Here is a 19184-nt window from a genome sequence, read left to right as displayed (position 1 = left end):
ACGGAGCCTGCTTCTCCCTCTGCCTGTCTCTCTCTCTGTCAAGAATAAATTTTAAAAATCTTTAAAAAAAAAGAAAAAGAACGGGCAGCCCCGGTGGCTCAGCGGTTTAGCGCCGCCTTCAGCCCAGGGCGTGATCCTGGAGACCCGGGATCGAGTCCCACGTCAGGCTCCCTGCATGGAGCCTGCTTCTCCCTCTTCCTGTGTCTCTGCCTCTCTCTCTCTGTCTCAAATAAATAAATAAATAAATAAATAAATAAATAAAAGAAAAAGAACATTGTTAGTCATTAGGAAAACGCAAATCCAAACCACAATGAGAGACCACTGCACACCCACTGGGATAGCTATAATCAAGAAGACAGTAAGTGTTGGCAAGAATGTGAAAAAATTGGACAATACTTCTGTATTGTTGAGAATGTAAAATGGTGTGGACATTTCGGAAATCAATTTGGCAGTTTCTCAAAAAGTTAAACGTAGAGTTGCCATATGACCCAACTATTCCACTCCTAGATATATCCACAAAAGAATTGAAAACCACACAAAAACTTCAGTGCAGATCTTTTTTTTAAAAAGATTTTATTTATTTATTCATGAGAGAGATATATATATAGAGGGAGAGAGGCAGAGACACAGGCAGAGGAAGAAACAGGCCCCATGCAGGGAGCCCGACGCAGGACCCGATCCCAGGTCCCCAGGATCAGGCCCTGGGCTGAAGGCGGTGCTAAACCGCTGAGCCACCCGGGTTGCCCCTGTGCAGATCTTTTTAGCAGCATTACTCGTAAGAGCCAAACAACAGTGGAAAAAACTCAAATTTCCATTGATTGATGAATGGATGAACAAAAATGGTATATCCATACAATGGGATATTAACTAGTAATGGAAAGGAAAAATGAAGTAGTAATATATGCTACAACATGAACCTTGAGAATATTATGCTAGATGAAAAAGCCAGATACCAAGGCAACATACTGTATGATTCCATTTATATGAATCATCTGGACTAAGCAAATCCATACAGACAGAAAGTAGATTTGTGGTTGTCAGAATAGGGTAAGGAAGCAATGGGGAGTAGACTGCTAATAGTTACGGTTTTTGCTGGGAGATGATGAAAATGTTCTGAAATTGTTAGTAGTGGTTGCAAATCTCTTAGATATAGGAAAAGCCATTGAATTTTATACTTTAAAAGGGTAAATCTTATACATCTCAAACCTGTTGATAAGGACATTGCATCATTTATTTAAAGTTTGTGGGTACTTTACATGTTTCAAATTTTTCCTATTACAATGCTGTAGGGAATTGACTTGTACAGTTGTGTTTATGCCCTAACTTTCTGGATATTTTTGTAAGCTATAGTGTGAGAGCTGGGTTTATCAGCTGTCTTTGTCAGGGCAGCCAGTGGCCAGCAGTAAAGTGGCATTTATTTAGGATGCTTGGATATTTTGAGTATCTGTAAAAATGAAATTCCATAGTTGGAGCCTGTCAAGGTCATGTTTACAGTCTTACCTGGAAAAAGAGTTAGATGGCCCTGGTGCTCTTGTGGACAGAGGGGAGAATGTGAGAGATTGAGGAAGTGATGGGATGGAGGAAGAAGGGTGAGCAGGCCAGTAGAAGCCTCCTCTCAGTTTCCTTCTGCTGTCAGTATTTCCCTTCGGGCTTTGTAGAGAGTTTTTCCCCTTGGGACAAACTGGACTTATTTCTGTGACAATTTTTTTCTGTTAGGTGAAGGCATCCTCATCTCCTCGGAGGCTACAGAGCTTCTGGATTTCATTGACAACCAGGGTCAGGTGCATGTGATCCAGAAATACCTTGAGCACCCTCTGCTTCTGGAGCCAGGTCACCGCAAGTTTGACATTCGGTAATGCATCAGTGTCCAGAGTTTTTATTACTAATCTGAGAAAAATGCAGTGGTGGGTGATAAGGGTTACATGGAATGTGAGGAGATATTTGACCATGTTTAATATGTAGCCAAAATTGAGCACAGCTGAATAGAACTGAGCTTCTGTATCTAATTTTGTATTTTTCCTTCAGTATTTCTCTTTTCTTTCTAGAAAACACTACTAAAATTGTGGATTTTCCTTTTTAGTATGTTCTCTTTAATCAAAATGACTTGTGGCTTCAAAGAGGAGGGTATATATGTATGGCGGTTGCTTATGGAAGAAGCTGAGAGGTGAAGAGAAAACACATTATCCAGACATGACAAATAATATGCCCTTGCTTAATTATTTGAGGCCTCTATTTTTTAAGGATTTCATAAACACCTCATACACCATTTTGGATTTTAACTTTCTGAGCAAAAGGCCTGTCAGAGAGTAAGAGGTTGTATCATGCTGTCAAAAGCTAAACAGCCCTCTCCCCAGCCTTCCTGTGGCCTTGCTGACATCTCTTCATTGAGGACTCTGTCTTCTTGATGTCTTCATGATGACTTGCTTCTTGAACACCAATCCTATGTCAGATCAGCTTCAGGATGAATAATCTTCCTCTTAGGATTACTAGTAGAGCAAACATGGTAAATGGAAGGTTTCATGGATAAACCTTAGGACTCAACCCATCTAAATCTCTTCAAAATGCTATCTTTTAAACAGATCAAGGACTCCCTGTCATTTATGGTAAACTTTTATTTGCCTCATTACATTGATAATCTGCTATTTTAGCTAATTGTCCTGGCTTGCCTCATATAATTTTAGAACCTACCTCCTACTTCCCTCCAAAAACGTTCAGGTGTGGGGATGATGTATATACTATGGAGAAACCTTGGATGACTTGAGTGAAACTGTTTTTATTGACTTGCAGAAGCTGGGTCTTGGTGGATCATCAGTATAATATCTACCTCTATAAAGAGGGTGTGCTTCGGACTGCTTCAGAACCATATCATGTTGATAATTTCCAAGACAAAACCTGCCATTTGACCAATCATTGCATTCAAAAGGAGTACTCAAAGAACTATGGAAAGTATGAAGAAGGGAACGAAATGTTCTTTGAAGAGTTCAATCAGTACCTTATAAGTGCTTTGAACATTACCTTGGAAAGTAGTATTTTACTACAAATTAAACATATAATAAGGTAACTTAATTGTATCTTTTTTGGTTATGTGTCTTGAAGAAGCTTTGGGAGTTTGTGCCTTTCAAGGAATTATTCCATTTAAGCTGTCTGTTTTAAGGACAAAAATTATCTGTAATATTCCTTTATTATCCTTTCAGTATCTATAGATTCTGTAATGATGTCCCTGCTTGCATTCCTTATATTGGTAATTTATATTTTCTCTCTATTTTATTGGGACAGATTGGCTAGGGGGTCTATCAATATTATTAATTAATCTTTTTAAAAACTTGATTTTATTGATTTTTTTGTTTTTTTTTTTATTTCTTCCTTATTACTTCTTTCCTTCTGCTTTTTTGAGGGGTTTAATTTGTTTTCTAGTTTCCTTAAGGTGAAAAGTTACATCATTGATTTGAAAGATATTTTTTTTCTTTTTTTTTTTTTTTTTTTTTAGATTTTACTTATTCATTTGAGAGAGAGAGCATGAGCAGGGCAAGGAGTAGAGGAGAAGCAGACTTCCTGTCAAGCAGATATCCCAATTTGTGGCTCGATCCCAGGGATCATGACCTGAGCCAAAGGCAGATGCCTAACCAACTGAGCCACTTAGGCACCAAAAAGATTTCATTTTTTAAATGCATTTAATGCTGTCAGTTTCCCTCTAAGCACTCACTTGCTGCATCCCACACGTTTTGCTATGTTTTCATTTCCATTTTATTAAAATATTTTCTAGTTTTTCTTGTAACTTCATCTTTGATTTGTATAATTTAGAAATTTTTGCTTAATTTCCAAATGGGAATTTTCCAGATGTTTTCTTATTACTGATTTTTACTTTAATTCCATTATGGGGGAATCCCTGGGTGGCTCAGCAGTTGAGCGTCTGGCTTTGGCCCAGGGCGTGAACCTGGAGTCCCAGGATTGAGTCCCGCATCAGGCTCCCTGCATGGAGCCTGCTTCTCCCTCTGCCTGTGTCTCTGCCTCTCTCTCTCTCTCTCTCTCTCTCTTTCTCTCTATCTCTCCCTGTCTGTCTCTCATGAATAAATAATAAAATAAAATCTTAAAAAAATAATAATAAAGTGGGCTTCTGGTGGATAGCATATAGTTAGGCTTTGTTATTGTTTTGTATAACAAAACATCTAGTATGGCAATCTCTACCTTTCTGATTGGTGTGTCTTTATCATTTAAATTTAATGTAATTATTGGTTTGGTTGGATATATGTGTACTATTTTATTATTTGCTATCTGCCCCCTTCTGGTTTTGTTTTTTATTTTCCCATTTCCTGCCTTTTAAAAATTATTTAAATTTAGAGTTCCATTTTAACTTTTCTACTGAGTATTTGTCTCCCTTTCTCTTTTTAGTGGTTACTCTAGGGATTATGATTTATATACCTAGTGTGTATTTCACAGCCTTCTTAGAGTTACTAATTCACCACTTCAAATAAAATGCAGAAAACGCAGAAAACTTACAACTTTATGGTTCATTTAACTCTCTACCTCTATAGTTGTGGTGTATATTACATTCATAAACACTGACATCTTTATGGCATAATGTTACAATTTTTGCTATCAATAGTCGTATATATTTTTTATATATATGACAATCCGGTTGGATTTTTTTAAAAAATACAAGACCAAATGGTAGGCTGCCTACAAGAAACTCGCGTTCAATATAAAAAGAGAAAAATACTGTTTTTTTATTTACCCAAGTATTTGCCCTTTTTAATTCTCTTCCATCAGCCCTAATGTTCCAAGTTTCTCTGGTATTATTTCCCTTCAGATTTTAGCATTTCTTTTAGAGTAGTTCTATAGATAATAACTCCTCTTGATTTTCTGTCATCTGAGAATGTCTTTATCTCACCTTATTCCTGAAGGATATTTTCACTGGTGTTACACAAACATAATAATGTCAAGCAAAAATTACAAAAAAATATAAGCTGTATACAAGCTGTATATAGATTGATTCTGTTCATATAAATTGAAAAACAAGCAGAACTAAATAAACTATTTAGAGGAATGTCCATATATGATAAAAATAGAGAACTGAAGGTATGAAAAACAAAAAATTCAAAATAGTGGTTATTTTTGAAGTGGAAACAGGAGGGACCCAAGAAAGGGGCTTAATGGAATTGGATTATGGGTCCATGGGTGTTATTAATGCTACCTATGTTGTAAACTCACAAGACATTATTATTATTGTTATTATATAGTTAACATTCATTTAGATTTCCCCATAGATTTTTACCCTTCATGTTGCTTCTCTTTGAAGTTTCATATATTTTCTTGATTTTGTCTAGGATCAGTTTCCTTATTCTTTTTTTTTTTTTTTTTTTTTTTAAGAGAGAGAACATGTTGGGGGGTGAATAAGCAGGGGAAGAGGGAGAGAGAGAAAATCTCAAACAGACTCCCAGCTGAGTGCAGAATCCAATGTAGGGCTCGACCTCATGACCCTGAGATCATGACCTGAGCTGAAATCAAAAGTCGGTCACTTAACCAACTGAGCAACCCAGGTGACCCCAAAGCAAGTGGCCTTAAAAAAATTAAAAATAGAGGTGCTCAGTCAGTTAAGCTTCTGCCTTCTGCTCAGGTCATGATCCCAGGGTTGTGAGATCAAGCCCTGTGTTGGGCTCTTTGCTCAGTGGGGGGTCTGCTTAAGATTCTCTCTCCATGTCTGTCCCTCCCCCGGCTCTCTCTCTCTCGCTCTCACTCTCTCTCTCAAATAAATAAAATCTTAAAAAAAAAAAAAAGACACTTGCTGGGTGCCTGGGTGGTTCAGTTGGTTAAGCGTCTGCCTTCAGCTCAGGTCATGATTCCAGGGTCTTGGGATTGAGCCCCATGTTAGGCTCCTGGCTCAGCAGGGAGCCTACTTCTCCCTCTCCCTCTGCCTGCCATTCCCCCAGCTTGTGCTCACTTTCTCTCTGTCTCCCTGTCAAATAAATGGATAAAAAATCTCTTAAGAAAAAGAAAAAAGACACTTGCTTTGGAAACAGATTTCTAGATCAGCAGAATCTTTTTTTTTCTTTTTTTTTTTAAAGTCCTTCGAAGATGGCTTACCATTGTTTTCTGGCCTGCATTACATAGGTGTCATAGTGCTTCTTGAATCTGTGGCTTCAGGTCATTTATTCGTTTTGGGATACTCACGGCCACTGTCTTTTTCACTTACGGATTTTGTCCCATTCTTCTCTCCTCTGGGATTCTGGATACCAGTCCTTTCACTGTCTCACATTTCTCCCATGGTTTTTGTGTATCATTGATCTCTCACTTCAGTAACTAAAACCTGTTTAAAAAGGAAAACCATTAAAATTTGTTGTTAAACTCATCTGTTGAATTCTTGATTTTAGGTATTGTAATTTTCAGTTCTAGAATTTCCATTTCACTCTTTTTAGATTATAGTCCTCTTGTGAAATCTCCCACTTGTCTTATATTTTCTTGAACATGTTAATGGGGGATCCCTGGGTGGCGCAGCAGTTTGGCGCCTGCCTTTGGCCCAGGGCGCGATCCTGGAGACCTGGGATCGAATCCCACGTCGGGCTCCCGGTGCATGGAGCCTGCTTCTCCCTCTGCCTGTGTCTCTGCCTCTCTCTCTCTCTCTGTGACTATCACAAATAAATAAAAATTAAAAAAAAAAAAACATGTTAATGGTAATTCTTTAACATGTTTATTTGATTAGTCTGAAATCTAAATTACTTGTAGTAGAGGTTAGTAAACTGTGTATGGGCCAAATCCAACCTAAAGCTTGTTTTCATATATACCATGAGCTAAAAATAGTTTCCAGATTTTTAAAAGGTTTTTTAGAAATAGAAGAATATGTAACAAAAACCATATGTAGCCCTTCAAAACCTAAAATAGTTACTGTCTGATCCTTTGTAGAAAAAAATTTGCCACCCCTTGACTTTTACAGATCTTGTTTCTATTGTCTGTTCTTTTCTCTTGGTTCTGTTTCCTAATAAGCCTGGAAATAATTTTTATGTTATTATTAATTTATTAAATCCAATAGAGATTTTTTAAAAAATTGAGGTATAACATGCATATGGTGAAGTCCCCAAATCTTAAGTGTACAGTGTAGTGAGCTTTTAACTATGCATACACTTTACTAATCATAACACAAATCGGATATAAAACATTTACAGCACCACATACTCTGTTGGACTCCTTCAAAATATATACTTCATGCCACATATAGCCATTCTTCTGACTTTCATGACTATAGATTCCTTTTGCTTACTCTTACATTTTATATAAATGGAATTATACTGTATTTTCTGTTTCACGTTCAATGTTTTTTCACAGTTGTATCTATGGGTTTCATCCATATTGTTGCATATGGCAGTAATTTCCTTTTTTTTTTTTTTTTTTTTTTTTTTTTTTTTTTTTTAGTAATTTCCTTTTTTATTGCTGTGCAATATTTGTGTGATTATTACATGGTTTATCCTTCTAAAGTTGATGGCCATCTTGGTCTTTATCTTTTACATTTTTTAAAAAAAGATTTTATTTATTTATTCATGAGAGACACAGAAAGAGAGAGGGGCAGAGACACAGGCAGAGATGTGGGACTTGATCCCAGGACTCTAGGATCATGCCCTGGGCTGAAGATAGGTACTAAACCACTGAGCTACCCAGCGTCCCTATCTTTTACATTTTAGACCTATAAGCTATGAATTGTTCTATGTCAGGTTTCATGTTTCTCTATGGGGCATCTTGTTGACCCAGGACCATTTGTGTGAAAGGCTGGCCTTTTCCCACTGCATTTTAGTGAGCCTTTGTTATAAATCAGGTGGCCATACATGTTAGGAATCTCCATTCTGTTCTGTTAGTCTGTCATCCATTTTGTCATTACCACATTACCACAATGACTAAGACTTTTTCCTTAATGTATTCTTACATAGAGTCTGGCAGAATAATTAGAGTCCCATTTCTTCAGGGATTGTAGGTGCTTAGAATTCTGACATTGGATAAATCAAGTATGCTGAAGAAAGATTTCCTATTTTAGGCAAAAGATTTATTGGGTATTTGTCCCCCCTCCCTGATTGTTCTGTACAGTTCAGACAGTGTTGCTGCTTTGGTGCTAAAAATGCTCCTAACAGCTCTCATGGTTTGTTTTTTTCTCCCCAACTAGCCTCCCCCTAACTTCCCACTCCTGCCAAAAAAAGATGTACTGTATAAAGTCTCTGATGATGAAAAAAAATTCTTGAAAAAGTGTATTATTAATCTTGAGCTTCTAGCTGTAAAAAAATAGTATTTAATTTTTATTTGCTTCTGGCTCTCAGCTTTTCCTTTATGTGAACATAGAGTTTCTTTCACTTTGTTAGGTTTTTTTCTCTCTCTTTTTTTTTTCCATGAGCCTCTATTAAGTATAAAAGTTTTCTTAATTATGATATTGGAGGGACGCCTGCGTGGCTTAGCAGTTGAGCGTCTGGCTTTGGCTCGGGGCATGATCCTGGAGTCCCAGGGTCGAGTCCCACATCGGGCTCCCTGCATGGAGCCTGCTTCTCCCTCTGCCTGTGTCTCTGCCTCTCTCTCTCTGTATCTCTCACGAATAAATAAATAAAATCTTTAAAAAATATATAATATCGGAAAGGGTATTTTAATTAAAACAAAAGTTAAGTGTATTTCCTCATAGAGTAGAGATAAAGCTATTAAAAAAAAAAGTGGTATGTGGCTTACCAGTTCACGTTAAAGGTGAATGAGGGAAGAAATTTTTATTCCAATTGATTCTTAAATAGCTAACTGCTCAAAATTACTTTTAAAGGTTTAAACATATGCATAGAAATATTTTCCTTTCTGGGGGTGTAGTGGTAGAGGGTAGGTTGGAGGAGCAAGATCCTGGCTCCAAATTCAGAGAGGTCTCAATTCTTTAAAGTCATGAGTCAAAACGTACCTGTATGGGTGCATCTTGGAGTTAGTCACGTGAAAGCTAGTTCGTTAATTTTTCCTTGTAAACATACAGTTGTGTAGGAGGAAAGCTATCTCTGGTAATCTTAGAGTCATTACAACATATTTTATTACTGAAATAGATATTTTGCCCCAACATTCATTTGAGGGGAAAAGGCAGGAAAGATCTTTATAAAACAGAAATGGCAGAGGTTTTCTGGGATAATTATTCTAGAAAACTGATTTATTAGTAGTAAGGGTTTTTTTTTGTTTGTTTCGTATATATATTTTTTATTGGAGTTAGATTTGGCAACATATAGTATAACACTCAGTGCTCATCCCATCAAGTAGTAAGGTTAAGAGAGAGAGCATAAACAGGGTGGTGGCGGGGAGACAAGGGGCAGAGGAAGAGAGAGAAGCAAACTTCCTGCTAAGCAGGGAGCCTGACATGGGGCTTGATCCCAGGACCCTGGGATTAGGACCTGAGCTGAAGGCAGACCCCCAACCTACTAAGCCACCCAGGTACCCTAGTAAGTTATTTATGTAATTATTTAATTGAACCATCCCAGCACTAGGACTAGGTATTATTTTTACCCCTTCCTTTGTGGATAAAGAAATCAAAGCTTGGGGGCACCTAGGTGGCTCAGTGGTTGAGCGTCTGCCTTCGGCTCATGTTGTGATCTCAGGGTCCTGGGATCAAGTCCCGCATCGGGTTCCCTGCATGGAGCCTGCTTCTTCTTCTGCCTGTGTCTCTGCCTCTCTCTGGTTCTTCTCTCATGAATAAATAAATAAAATACATATTTTTTTAAATCAAAGCTTGTCTCAGAGAGGTTAAAAAACTTGTCCAAGGGATCCCTGGGTGGCGCAGTGGTTTAGTGCCTGCCTTTGGCCCAGGGCGCGATCCTGGAAACCCGGGATCGAATCCCACGTCAGGCTCCCGGTGCATGGAGCCTGCTTCTCCCTCTGCCTGTGTCTCTACCTCTCTCTCTCTCTCTCTCTCTCTCTGTGACTATCATAAATAAAAAATTTAAAAAAAAAAAAAAAAAAAAAAAAACTTGTCCAAGATTCTGGTCTTAGGCCCTTGACCTTAGATCTTATGTAATAACTCAATATGTTTCTGAGGTTCATTTTCAACTTTTTTGTGTTTTCAGTTTTTTTGTGTTTTTTCTCCATTTTTGAATGGTAGTTGAGGTTACTAGTAATTCTATTTTGTTTTTCAATATTTAAATCTTTTAATTAATAATAATTTGGCATTAGAACTGGAGCTAATGAAAGCAAAGCAATCGATGAGGCCAACTTCACTGCAAATTCTACTCTTCACCAAATGGTAGTCCATTTCTTTTATATGGCAACAATGCATGGGAGTGTTTTATTTATTACAAACATGGTGCAGCCTCCTATTGGAAGAATCCACCTTTCCAAGGGCTGTGGTGACTTAGCCCTGTGCTGGGAAAGCAGGCCCTACTTGTAAGAACATGAGTGTTTACAGAGTTTTGTAACAAATAGCTTCATAAATAACATTGTCCTAAAGACTCTATTGGTGATACATTTTTATTTTTTATTTTTTATTTTTTTGGTGATACATTTTTAAAAGATTTTATGTATTTATTTGAAAGAGAACACAAGTAGGGGGAGGGGCAGAAGGAGAGGGAGAAGCAGGCTCCCTGCAGAGTAGGGAGCCTGATGGAGGCTGGATCCCCAGGATCACACCCCAGCAGAAGGCAGATGCTTAACTGACTGAGCCACCCAGGTACCCCTATTAGTAACAAATTTGAAAGAGAATTGGGGCACTTGGCTGGCTCAGTTGGTAGAGCTTGCAACTCTTGATCTCTGGGTTGTGAGTTTGAGCCCTACATTGGTAGAGATACTTCAAAATAAAATCTTAAATACAATATAATAAATAAAAGAGAGAATTAAGTCCAAGTGGATATTTTATCATCACTTTTGATATAAAATCAGCCAAGCACATTTTCCATGTTCCTTCTGCTTCAACCAACCCACTCTCAGTGAGCTCTCTTCCTTTGCCCTGCAGAAGCTGCCTCATGAGTGTGGAGCCTGCCATCAGCACCAGGTACCTCCCTTACCAGAGCTTCCAGCTCTTTGGCTTTGACTTCATGGTGGATGAGACGCTGAAGGTCTGGCTCATTGAGGTCAACGGCGCCCCTGCTTGTGCTCAGTAAGCCTGAACATCACTGTGTTTTAACAAATGGGAAGTTGGTTCCACAGTTGGATAGTCTGTCTTGGCAAGGTGGTGAGCTCCCATTACCAGAGTGTTCAAGCATAGATTGTTTATTGTTAGGGAGATGTCCTTTGGCAGGACCCTGGCTAGCAGGGGGGCTTTGCTGGGTCAGTCCTTCCCAATTCCCCCATGTGTGTTGAGCAGTAGTCTACTCAGGTAGGTGCTATGAATGAGGGTTTCAAGCAAAGCTAATAACTGTCAGAGGAGACCCTTTTGTGTGACCAGTTCAGGGAATGGAGGTCCTGTGAGTTTGGGAGAGGGGAGAGGGGACACTGATAACCAAGAAATTGAGGGCCTCCTCAGGCAGGAAGTATTCTGAGAAGGCGTTGTAGACACAGTGGAGCTAGAACTAGGATAGAGAGAAGAGTGTCACATATACCATGGAGAGGAGGGGAGGAGAGCCTTCAAAAGGGCGAAAGGGGGATGTAGCATCTAGTGGGACTATGCCCTGTGCCGGGCTCTGTGGGAGATGCACAGATGAACAGAACGTACCCTCAGAAGCATCACGGAGGTCTTAGATGTAAGTGGAAGTCAGGTGGACATGATCCTTGAATGCTGCTGGTTCTTCTAAAGATGGTTTTCATCAGGTCAAGACCCTTCAGGTTTCCCACATCCATGTCTTAGAGGAGTTGAGGTATCTTCCACATTTCAGGAGAAAGTCCTGGACCTATAAGGGGCAGTGTTAACATACAAGTAGCTCTTTCATTAGGAGCCAGGCCTTTGCCACCTGCTCCATGGCCACAACATGGCAGGTGTGATTATTCTTGTTTGGCAGTCCTTTCAGCTAACCAGTACTCTTAGTACTCCCAACCTGCGAGGCCCCATAATGGGGCCTGGGTCACAAACTGGGACATGCTTTATCTTTGATAAAGGATGCTAAAGATAATATCATTGAGCAAAGGGCTGCTATTGAGGGGTGGTGTTTGGAACTGAGTGGGATGGAAGAAGGAGAGGTAAGCCACCTGAAGCAAAGAGGAGAACAGGATGGCTCACATCTTCCGTTCACCAAATCCACAGCAATATGCCTGTTTTCCCTTGTCCTTCCAATAAAGGTTCAGTCCTCCCTTGTATTCTATACCCTATCCCCTCCTTATCCTGTCCCATGTCTCTTTGTCTTTCTCATTCACAGTATCACCTTCTCCCCCTCTTTGGGATATGGTTTCCATCAGCATGTGCATATGCAGCAGATCTCCCCATCTGTTAAAAAAGAGCCCTCCCTTGAAGCCTCATCCTGCTCTGGTGACTCCTTCTTCTTGCTCCTGTCACAGACAAACTTCTGGAAAGCAGTGTCTACTCAGGCTGTCTTCTCTTCCTCTATTCTCATCTGTACTGCGGTCCATTCTGGGCTGTATACCATCCCCCCCCCCCATAGAAATTGTTCTTTGAAGGTCCCCACCCAAGTCCATATTGCCAAGTCTAGTGGCCCCTTTCTGTGCGGACATCCCACCTCTCAACAGCCTTTGAGGCAGCTGCTCACACCTTGCTGAGATGTACTTCTATCATGGCTTCAGGCACAATCTGTACTGGGAAGTTTTGACTGAGGAAATGTGGGCAAGATTGGCTTATTGTTCCTCATCAGTGGACCTGTGTCAGTGCCTCAGCCCTGGGTGTTGTCTTCTCTTTCCCCTGCACTTTCTCTGAATGTGATCTTATTCAACTTCATAATTTTAAGACCACCAAATTGTATCACAGTCCAGAGTTCCAGACCAGTGTGTGCACCTGCCTGCCCAGTGTCCTGCAAGGATGTCTGTGGATGTCTGAGAGGCACCCCCTGCCCCAGACTCTCCCATCCCTGTGAATGTCCACCTCCCTTCCCCACAGAATCCAAGCTGGACTTCTGACCACGATGCAGCCTCCTCCTTTCCATTACCCTCAAGTTCTGTCCATTGGGACCTTGTCCTCCAGCCTTAACAATCCTCTACTGTCCACCCCCAATGTGGAGGCTTTTGCAGAAAGCCTTCTAATGGGGATGCTCCTGCTCCAATAAAATCCACTCTCGGGGATCCCTGGGTGGCTCAGCAGTTTAGCGCCTGCCTTCGGCCCAGGGCATGATCCTGGAGTCCCAAGATCGAGTCCCACATCGGGCTCCCTGCATGGAACCTGCTTATCCCACTGCCTGTGTCTCTGCTTCTCTCTCTCTCTGTATCTCTCCTGAATAAATAAATAAAAATCTTTTTTAAAAATCCAAAAAATAAAAAATAAAAATAAATCCATTCTGAGTGTTCTCTGCTCCTTCCATTGGTGCAACCCTTCTTCTCCCCCTCCCCCAACACATACTCTCTCTTCTCCTCCTTTTCCTCTTTCCCCTCCTTCTATCTCCTGGGTCTATCTCTCCTCTCTGTCCTCTTTTCTACCCTGTCATCTACTATTGTCTTGTCATCCACTTCACTCATTCTCCAGGTCTCAACTTATTTGTCACCCCTTGAGAGCCTTTCCTAGAATCTCCTCAGCCACAATGAGAAGGTGCTTTCCCTCCAAGTATACCCACCACAGACAGGCAAGATGGCTCTTATACTCTATTGATATTGCCCCTCTTCTCTGCCAGTGAGAGCAGAAGTTGTCTATTCACCTGAGACCTTTGAGAAATATTTGTTAAGGTGATGCTTGATCTTCATGCAGCTTTTGTATGTAGCATGGAAACCAATTTTATAAATTTGGTCATGAGATGGAATATCTAGGGCAGGTCCTGGTGAAAAAAAACTGACTTTTCACATGTACTTTGATGAACATTGTCAGTGATGTTTTTTGAAAAACATTTCAGGAGGCTTTATGCAGAACTGTGCCAGGGCATCGTGGACATTGCCATATCCAGTGTCTTCCCACCCCCAGATGTGGAGCCGCAGCACATCCAGCCAGCTGCGTTCATCAAGCTGTGACTGAGGGAGGTGCTCAGAGCTGCCTCAGAAGAACCACGAGCTCCTGCTCCAGGGGAAGGTGAAAGGTCAGGATTGCTCATTACCAAGCCAGGACTGGAGAAAGAGAAGCAACCGGCAGAGCCACGGTAGAAGAGAGAACACGGTAGAAGAGAGAACACGAGAGGAAAAGGCACCTTCCCGAAAGAGTGGTTGCTCAGGGGTTCCCAGGTGGCGCTCTCAGCATTGCTATTAAGATGTGAAAACTGAAGCAAATTTCTCTGAGGGGGGAGTAAAATATTCTTCTAAGGGGAAAAGACAGGGATTTGAGTATTTTATGTTCTTATCCTTCAAAAAATCCAATTTTTATCCTAAGGCAGCATTGTGAGCAGCGCCTTTCCTCCCTGGGGGTTGAGACTGTCGGACCTTTGGTTGGTGTCTTTCCACCTGCTGCAGCCTTAGTGCCTTAGCTCTATGCCCAGCTGCAACCCTTCCGTCTGGGACAGGCATTGGATATTATAGAATTTGGGAGGTTGCCAGTGTTTCTCTGCCCATCCCTCTCCACAACACCCTGCCCAGAAAAGTCCGGACAAGCATGCACCAACAGTCCTTGGTTTCATGCTGGGCACCACCTCACAGCGGAGGGGGATTTCCTCACCATGTTTCTGATGGCGTTTGATCAGTCACCCATCAGGGTTGATGTGGGCTGGGCACCGAAACGGCAAATGCTGCTCTCGATCTGCTCTGTGCATGTTTTAGAAACCAAGCAGCAAGTCTGCCACAAACCCATAAGCATCAAATAAGCATGAGAGAGAAAAAACACAATGTCTTGCTATACTTAATAGTTGGGTGTGGTGGGTCTTTGAAATATGATTCTCAGTTATCTTTATTTTAACCAGAATTCTACATGCACTTTTGCAAAGCTCCCTTTTGTTCCCTTTTTTTGTTGTTGTCTTAAACTTTGTAAAAACCCCTGTCTGGGGCAGGGGTAGAATTACACACACACACCACCACCACCACCAACACCACTAGGTGGCACTGCCCCAGGCACAGATAGCTTTCCTCCATTTTCTTGCTCTCTAAACACCTTCCGTGGGAGCTGGAAGGGCGGGTTTTGTTCCAGGGAGGATTCTCTGCCTGCTTGTGCCTCTTAACATCAGGGCAAGGGTCTAAATGAGTGTATGTCTAGCCTGAATGGGAGAGTCTCCTAAAATGGGAAAGATGTGGTTTCAGAGCTCCACATAGCATCTTGTAAGTCAACTAATGTGTCCTGGTAGGTGTAATTTCCACTTCCTGGTCAAATATTCTGCAGATTTTTCAGGAGGCTACATCACTAGCCATGGGAAGAACAAGATGCTTCTTGTGTTCAGCGTGAGCTGAATGAACAGGTCCTTCTTAGAGGGTCCTGGGAACCACCACAGGCCTCCTGTCCAGTACATGCTGTGTTCTTCCTTTGTGTATATGTGTGCTCCATTGTTATTTCTGTGTGGCACCAAACAACAGTTCTGCCATTGTGGAAACATTTTTAAAAAGAGAAAAGAGCAATGCCTCCTCAAACATGATGAGATGTGGGAGCTCACAGTGAAGAAAGAAATAAGGAGTATTTAATAGATGCAGCAGTGGGTGTAGGATGTGATGGCATAATGTCAGGGTAAAGGAGAAAGGCCCAACTGGCTTGGCTCTTCTGCAAATTTGGAATTACAAAATAAAAGGCCTGGTGGTCACCCAAAATACAGATGATAAAGTTTGTGTCCAGAGCAAAATAAAACAGTCAGCAGTGAAAGTCAATCTTGGAGGTCCAGCACTGTTGGATTAGTCTTTGGGGACTTTGAGCAGATCATGACCCATTTAGAAAGTATTAAGATACTGAGTCCTTGAGAAGTCTCTGTGGACTGTTGATGGGAAAAGCATGGAAGTTTTTATCATGCTATCACATGTGAATGCAGATTTGTAATGACCTTTTGGACCTAATTTAAAGGGACATTTGAGAGTTTTCCAACTCTTACAATGACAGAACTAAATTTAGATTTGCAAGCCCATGGATCTTGATGGATTTTTTAAGAAACAAATCAATAGCATATATGTGAGGGAAGTAAGGCTTTAGAAAGAAAGTTGTACTTCATTCCTCACATGGTTTCAATTAAGTATCTATTTTACGCATTTATTTTCGATTGGTATGGTTGGCTCAGAACTGTGTCCACACCCTTCCATGATACCTTGGGCACAGATGATCATTCCTTCCTCCTCAGTTAGTCTTTATATATGCAGTCTGCCGATGTGTCGCCCATTGAGGGGGCGGAGGTGTTGTTTATTTAGAGATGTTAATTCCTATATTGGTCCCATCATTTGGCCGCACAGTGTGAGATGAACCTGTTAACCTCTCTGTGCCTTAGTTTCTGATCTCATGGAAGAGATCGTTGCCTGGCCTGGGGACTACCTCAAGGACTTTTAGTGAGGACAGGTAAGATTAGGAAGACTCGAGAACCTGTGGTACCAAGGTTCTCAGTGCTGACTTTATGCTGGAATCACTTGGGAAGCTTTTGAAAAATGTTGGTTTCACCACCCTCCCTTTCTCTCCCACCTCTGACCAATTAAATCAGAACCTCAGGTGTCAGTATGCTTTGAGATGCCTTGAACCACTGCTTGAGAAGAAAGGACAAACACATTACTACCTGAGAATAATCAAACAAGGCCTAGGGCTTTTTTTAAAAAGTTCCTTTTGGAAGGACAGGCATTTCTTTAAGAATGACCGTGTTGTTGGTCAGTGTGTTGACCTACATTTTCAGGATACAAGCAACTACTGTCTAAAGCATGTTCTCTCTTTGCTTCTTGTCCCAGCATTTGTAAACTCAAATGTACTCTCATTGACTTCAACAGTTTGTGAAGCCTTGACAACAAATGTAAACAGACAGGAATGTATAAATCTGCTAAATATATGTTAAGGTTATGAATTATTGAGAGAAAACTCCTTCCCTCGCTCTTAACTCCTATGGTAATTATAAACTCAATTTTACCCAGAACATTGAAGTGCCTCAGTGTCTGTATGATATAGTGGAACAGGTTCTGGCATACTCAATGGCTGACTTGCTGTTTCACTAGCGCCTCAGGATAATGATCACAGACTTGGAATATCTGGTAGTGTTGGAAATGTATGGGATCCACAGAATCTGCAAGCAGCAGTGAAGCTACAGAGTGTGTTTTCATTGACAGCCAACATTGTGTCAAGCAGGTGTGGATCAAGCCCTGTTGTGGGTGTGGTGGGGACTCTGCTAGAGAAGACAAGGTGCCAGAGTAGGTCCCCTGCACCATGTGGGTGCTGTGGAGAAAATTCAGTGGTACCCTTGTCTCTGATCCTGGACACAGAATCTGTACCTAAGAGGAAATGACCTCTAAAATAAGGTGATTTTATGAATGTTGAAAATGCCCAGAGCATTAAAGTAATATTTCAAGTTTTTTTGTGCCCTTTGGTTCTATCATCTCATCATGGTGTTTGACTGTCCTAGGATATTACTGGTTACTTAAATCCATGATTCTGTTACTGAGAGGTAGTCAGGCTTTTTCCATAAAGGATCAGATTAGTAAATACGCTAGGCTTTACAAACCAAACATGTTCTTTGTTGCATATTTTTTTTAACCAACTCTTAAAAACAACTTAGTTCAGAGGCCAAACACAAGCCAGATGTGGCCATTGTTTGCTGACGTAGCATATTACTCAATACATAAGCCAACAGATTGTCCTTTGAAACTGTGATGAGCTCCTCTAAGGTAAGCATTTAAACAATTTCAGCTGCCAAAATCCAGTTCATCTTACATGTCTTGTGTATTGTCTGAATCATGATACAGATGGTCAGGTGAGACCCATAGTTGTGAGAAAGCATTATGTGTGCTTCAAACATAGGGAGGAGGTAGAGGGGCTTCTGAAATGATTCTATAATCAGCCAGAAGGCCATGAAGTCTTAAGAGTTCACTAAGGCCAGGTATATAAATATCTGTAAGTCTCACACGCCTCAAGCATTTAGTGTCATTTATGTAAACTGTAGTTAACTTGTAACTTCCTGTGTGATGATGCTGGGTGCTTTGGACTTCTTTCCCAGGTATGGCTGCTTTCACTCCATAAATATAACTTCTAGCACAGACACAAAGCCTTCCACAAATAGAAGCCCTGGCTTAAGCACTCCAGACAGGTTTCTGATATGATATGACACACACTTACCAGACTCGGTGTAGATTGCAAGGGCAGGGTGCAGGGATGAGCAGACATGGACCCAAGCAGGAATCTATATAAGATCCTGAGAGTGGACAGGTTATAGCTTTTAGAGGACTTCTCTTAAGAGGCTGGTCCTGCTGCTGCCCCCTTCTCCTTAAAGAACCTGAAGTTATCCCATAACCTCAGAGGTCCAGTGATACTTTAAAGATGTCTCCCCCAAAGCATCCCTAAGGGCAAAGAAAATAAGCCCCTGTTTCATAGGATATTTGGTGACACAGCTTGATTGCTGCAAGCAAATTCACATGAGGGTATCAGTAAGAATAGCAGGGTAAAACCTCTGAAAATCCTCTCCATGAAAGCAGTGGGAACACTGACAAAAATGGAAATTAACCAAAGACTTGTAACAGTCCAGAAACATTTATTAAAGAAAAAATAGTTCCACCTTGGTAAGGACAGTAAGTTTTGTGATATTTTAATTCACCCTATTTTCATCTCCCTTTTCCTAGCTCCACAGAAGCTTTGGAAAAGAAAAGCCCCATAATTATGGTGAAACTCAGGAGTCTAACAACAACAGGAGGGTACAGAGTGAGGTTGGATTCCTCCAAAAAGCCCCATTCCCAGTGAATTGTCATTTGACCTGTCTGGCAGTTCCATGTAAGTCCTCCTCTCAGGGCTTGTATTTTTTTTTTTAAGATTTTTATTTATTTATTAATGAGGGACACAGAGAGGCAGAGACAGAGGCACACAGAGGCAGAGGGAGAAGCAGGCTCCTCACAGGGAGCCTGATATGGAACTCGATCCTGAACGGGGATCACACTCTAAGCTGAAGGCAGATACGCAACCATTGAGCCACCCAGGCATCCCAGGGCTTGTCTTTAACAGCTCTCAAAGTGCTCCCAGTGTGAACAACCTTTTCCCTAGGTGAGTTTGTTAAAAATAATCACCAGCAATTGTTTAATACCTCAACTTCCTGAGATGGCTATGAGTT

At 40.9% G+C, this 19184-nt stretch overlaps 1 protein-coding gene across 5 annotated transcripts in view; it reads left to right on the top strand.

Annotated features, from left to right (window-relative positions):
* The window catches only part of TTL (tubulin tyrosine ligase), a 34717-nt gene extending 17274 nt beyond the window's left edge, over positions 1 to 17443 (top strand). For 4 of the 5 annotated variants that reach the window (XM_072770216.1, XM_072770212.1, XM_072770213.1 and 1 more), the window contains 4 exons: positions 1717 to 1852; positions 2788 to 3057; positions 10931 to 11074; positions 12267 to 13346. In XM_072770216.1, coding sequence (XP_072626317.1) covers positions 1717 to 1852; positions 2788 to 3057; positions 10931 to 11074; positions 12267 to 12624 — 908 coding nt within the window. In that variant the 3' untranslated portion in view covers positions 12625 to 13346. Of the gene's footprint in view, positions 1 to 1716; positions 1853 to 2787; positions 3058 to 10930; positions 11075 to 12266; positions 13347 to 13898 lie in introns of those variants that run through there. The other variant, XM_072770214.1, reaches the window with a different exon arrangement.
* The last annotated feature ends 1741 nt before the right edge of the window (positions 17444 to 19184 follow it).

The sequence above is a fragment of the Canis lupus genome, chromosome 12 (assembly GCF_048164855.1).
Source record: "Canis lupus baileyi chromosome 12, mCanLup2.hap1, whole genome shotgun sequence".
NCBI classification, from domain to species: Eukaryota; Metazoa; Chordata; class Mammalia; order Carnivora; family Canidae; genus Canis; species Canis lupus.
Note: the sequence above shows the minus strand (reverse complement) of the source record. Positions and strands in the feature narration are given on the sequence as shown.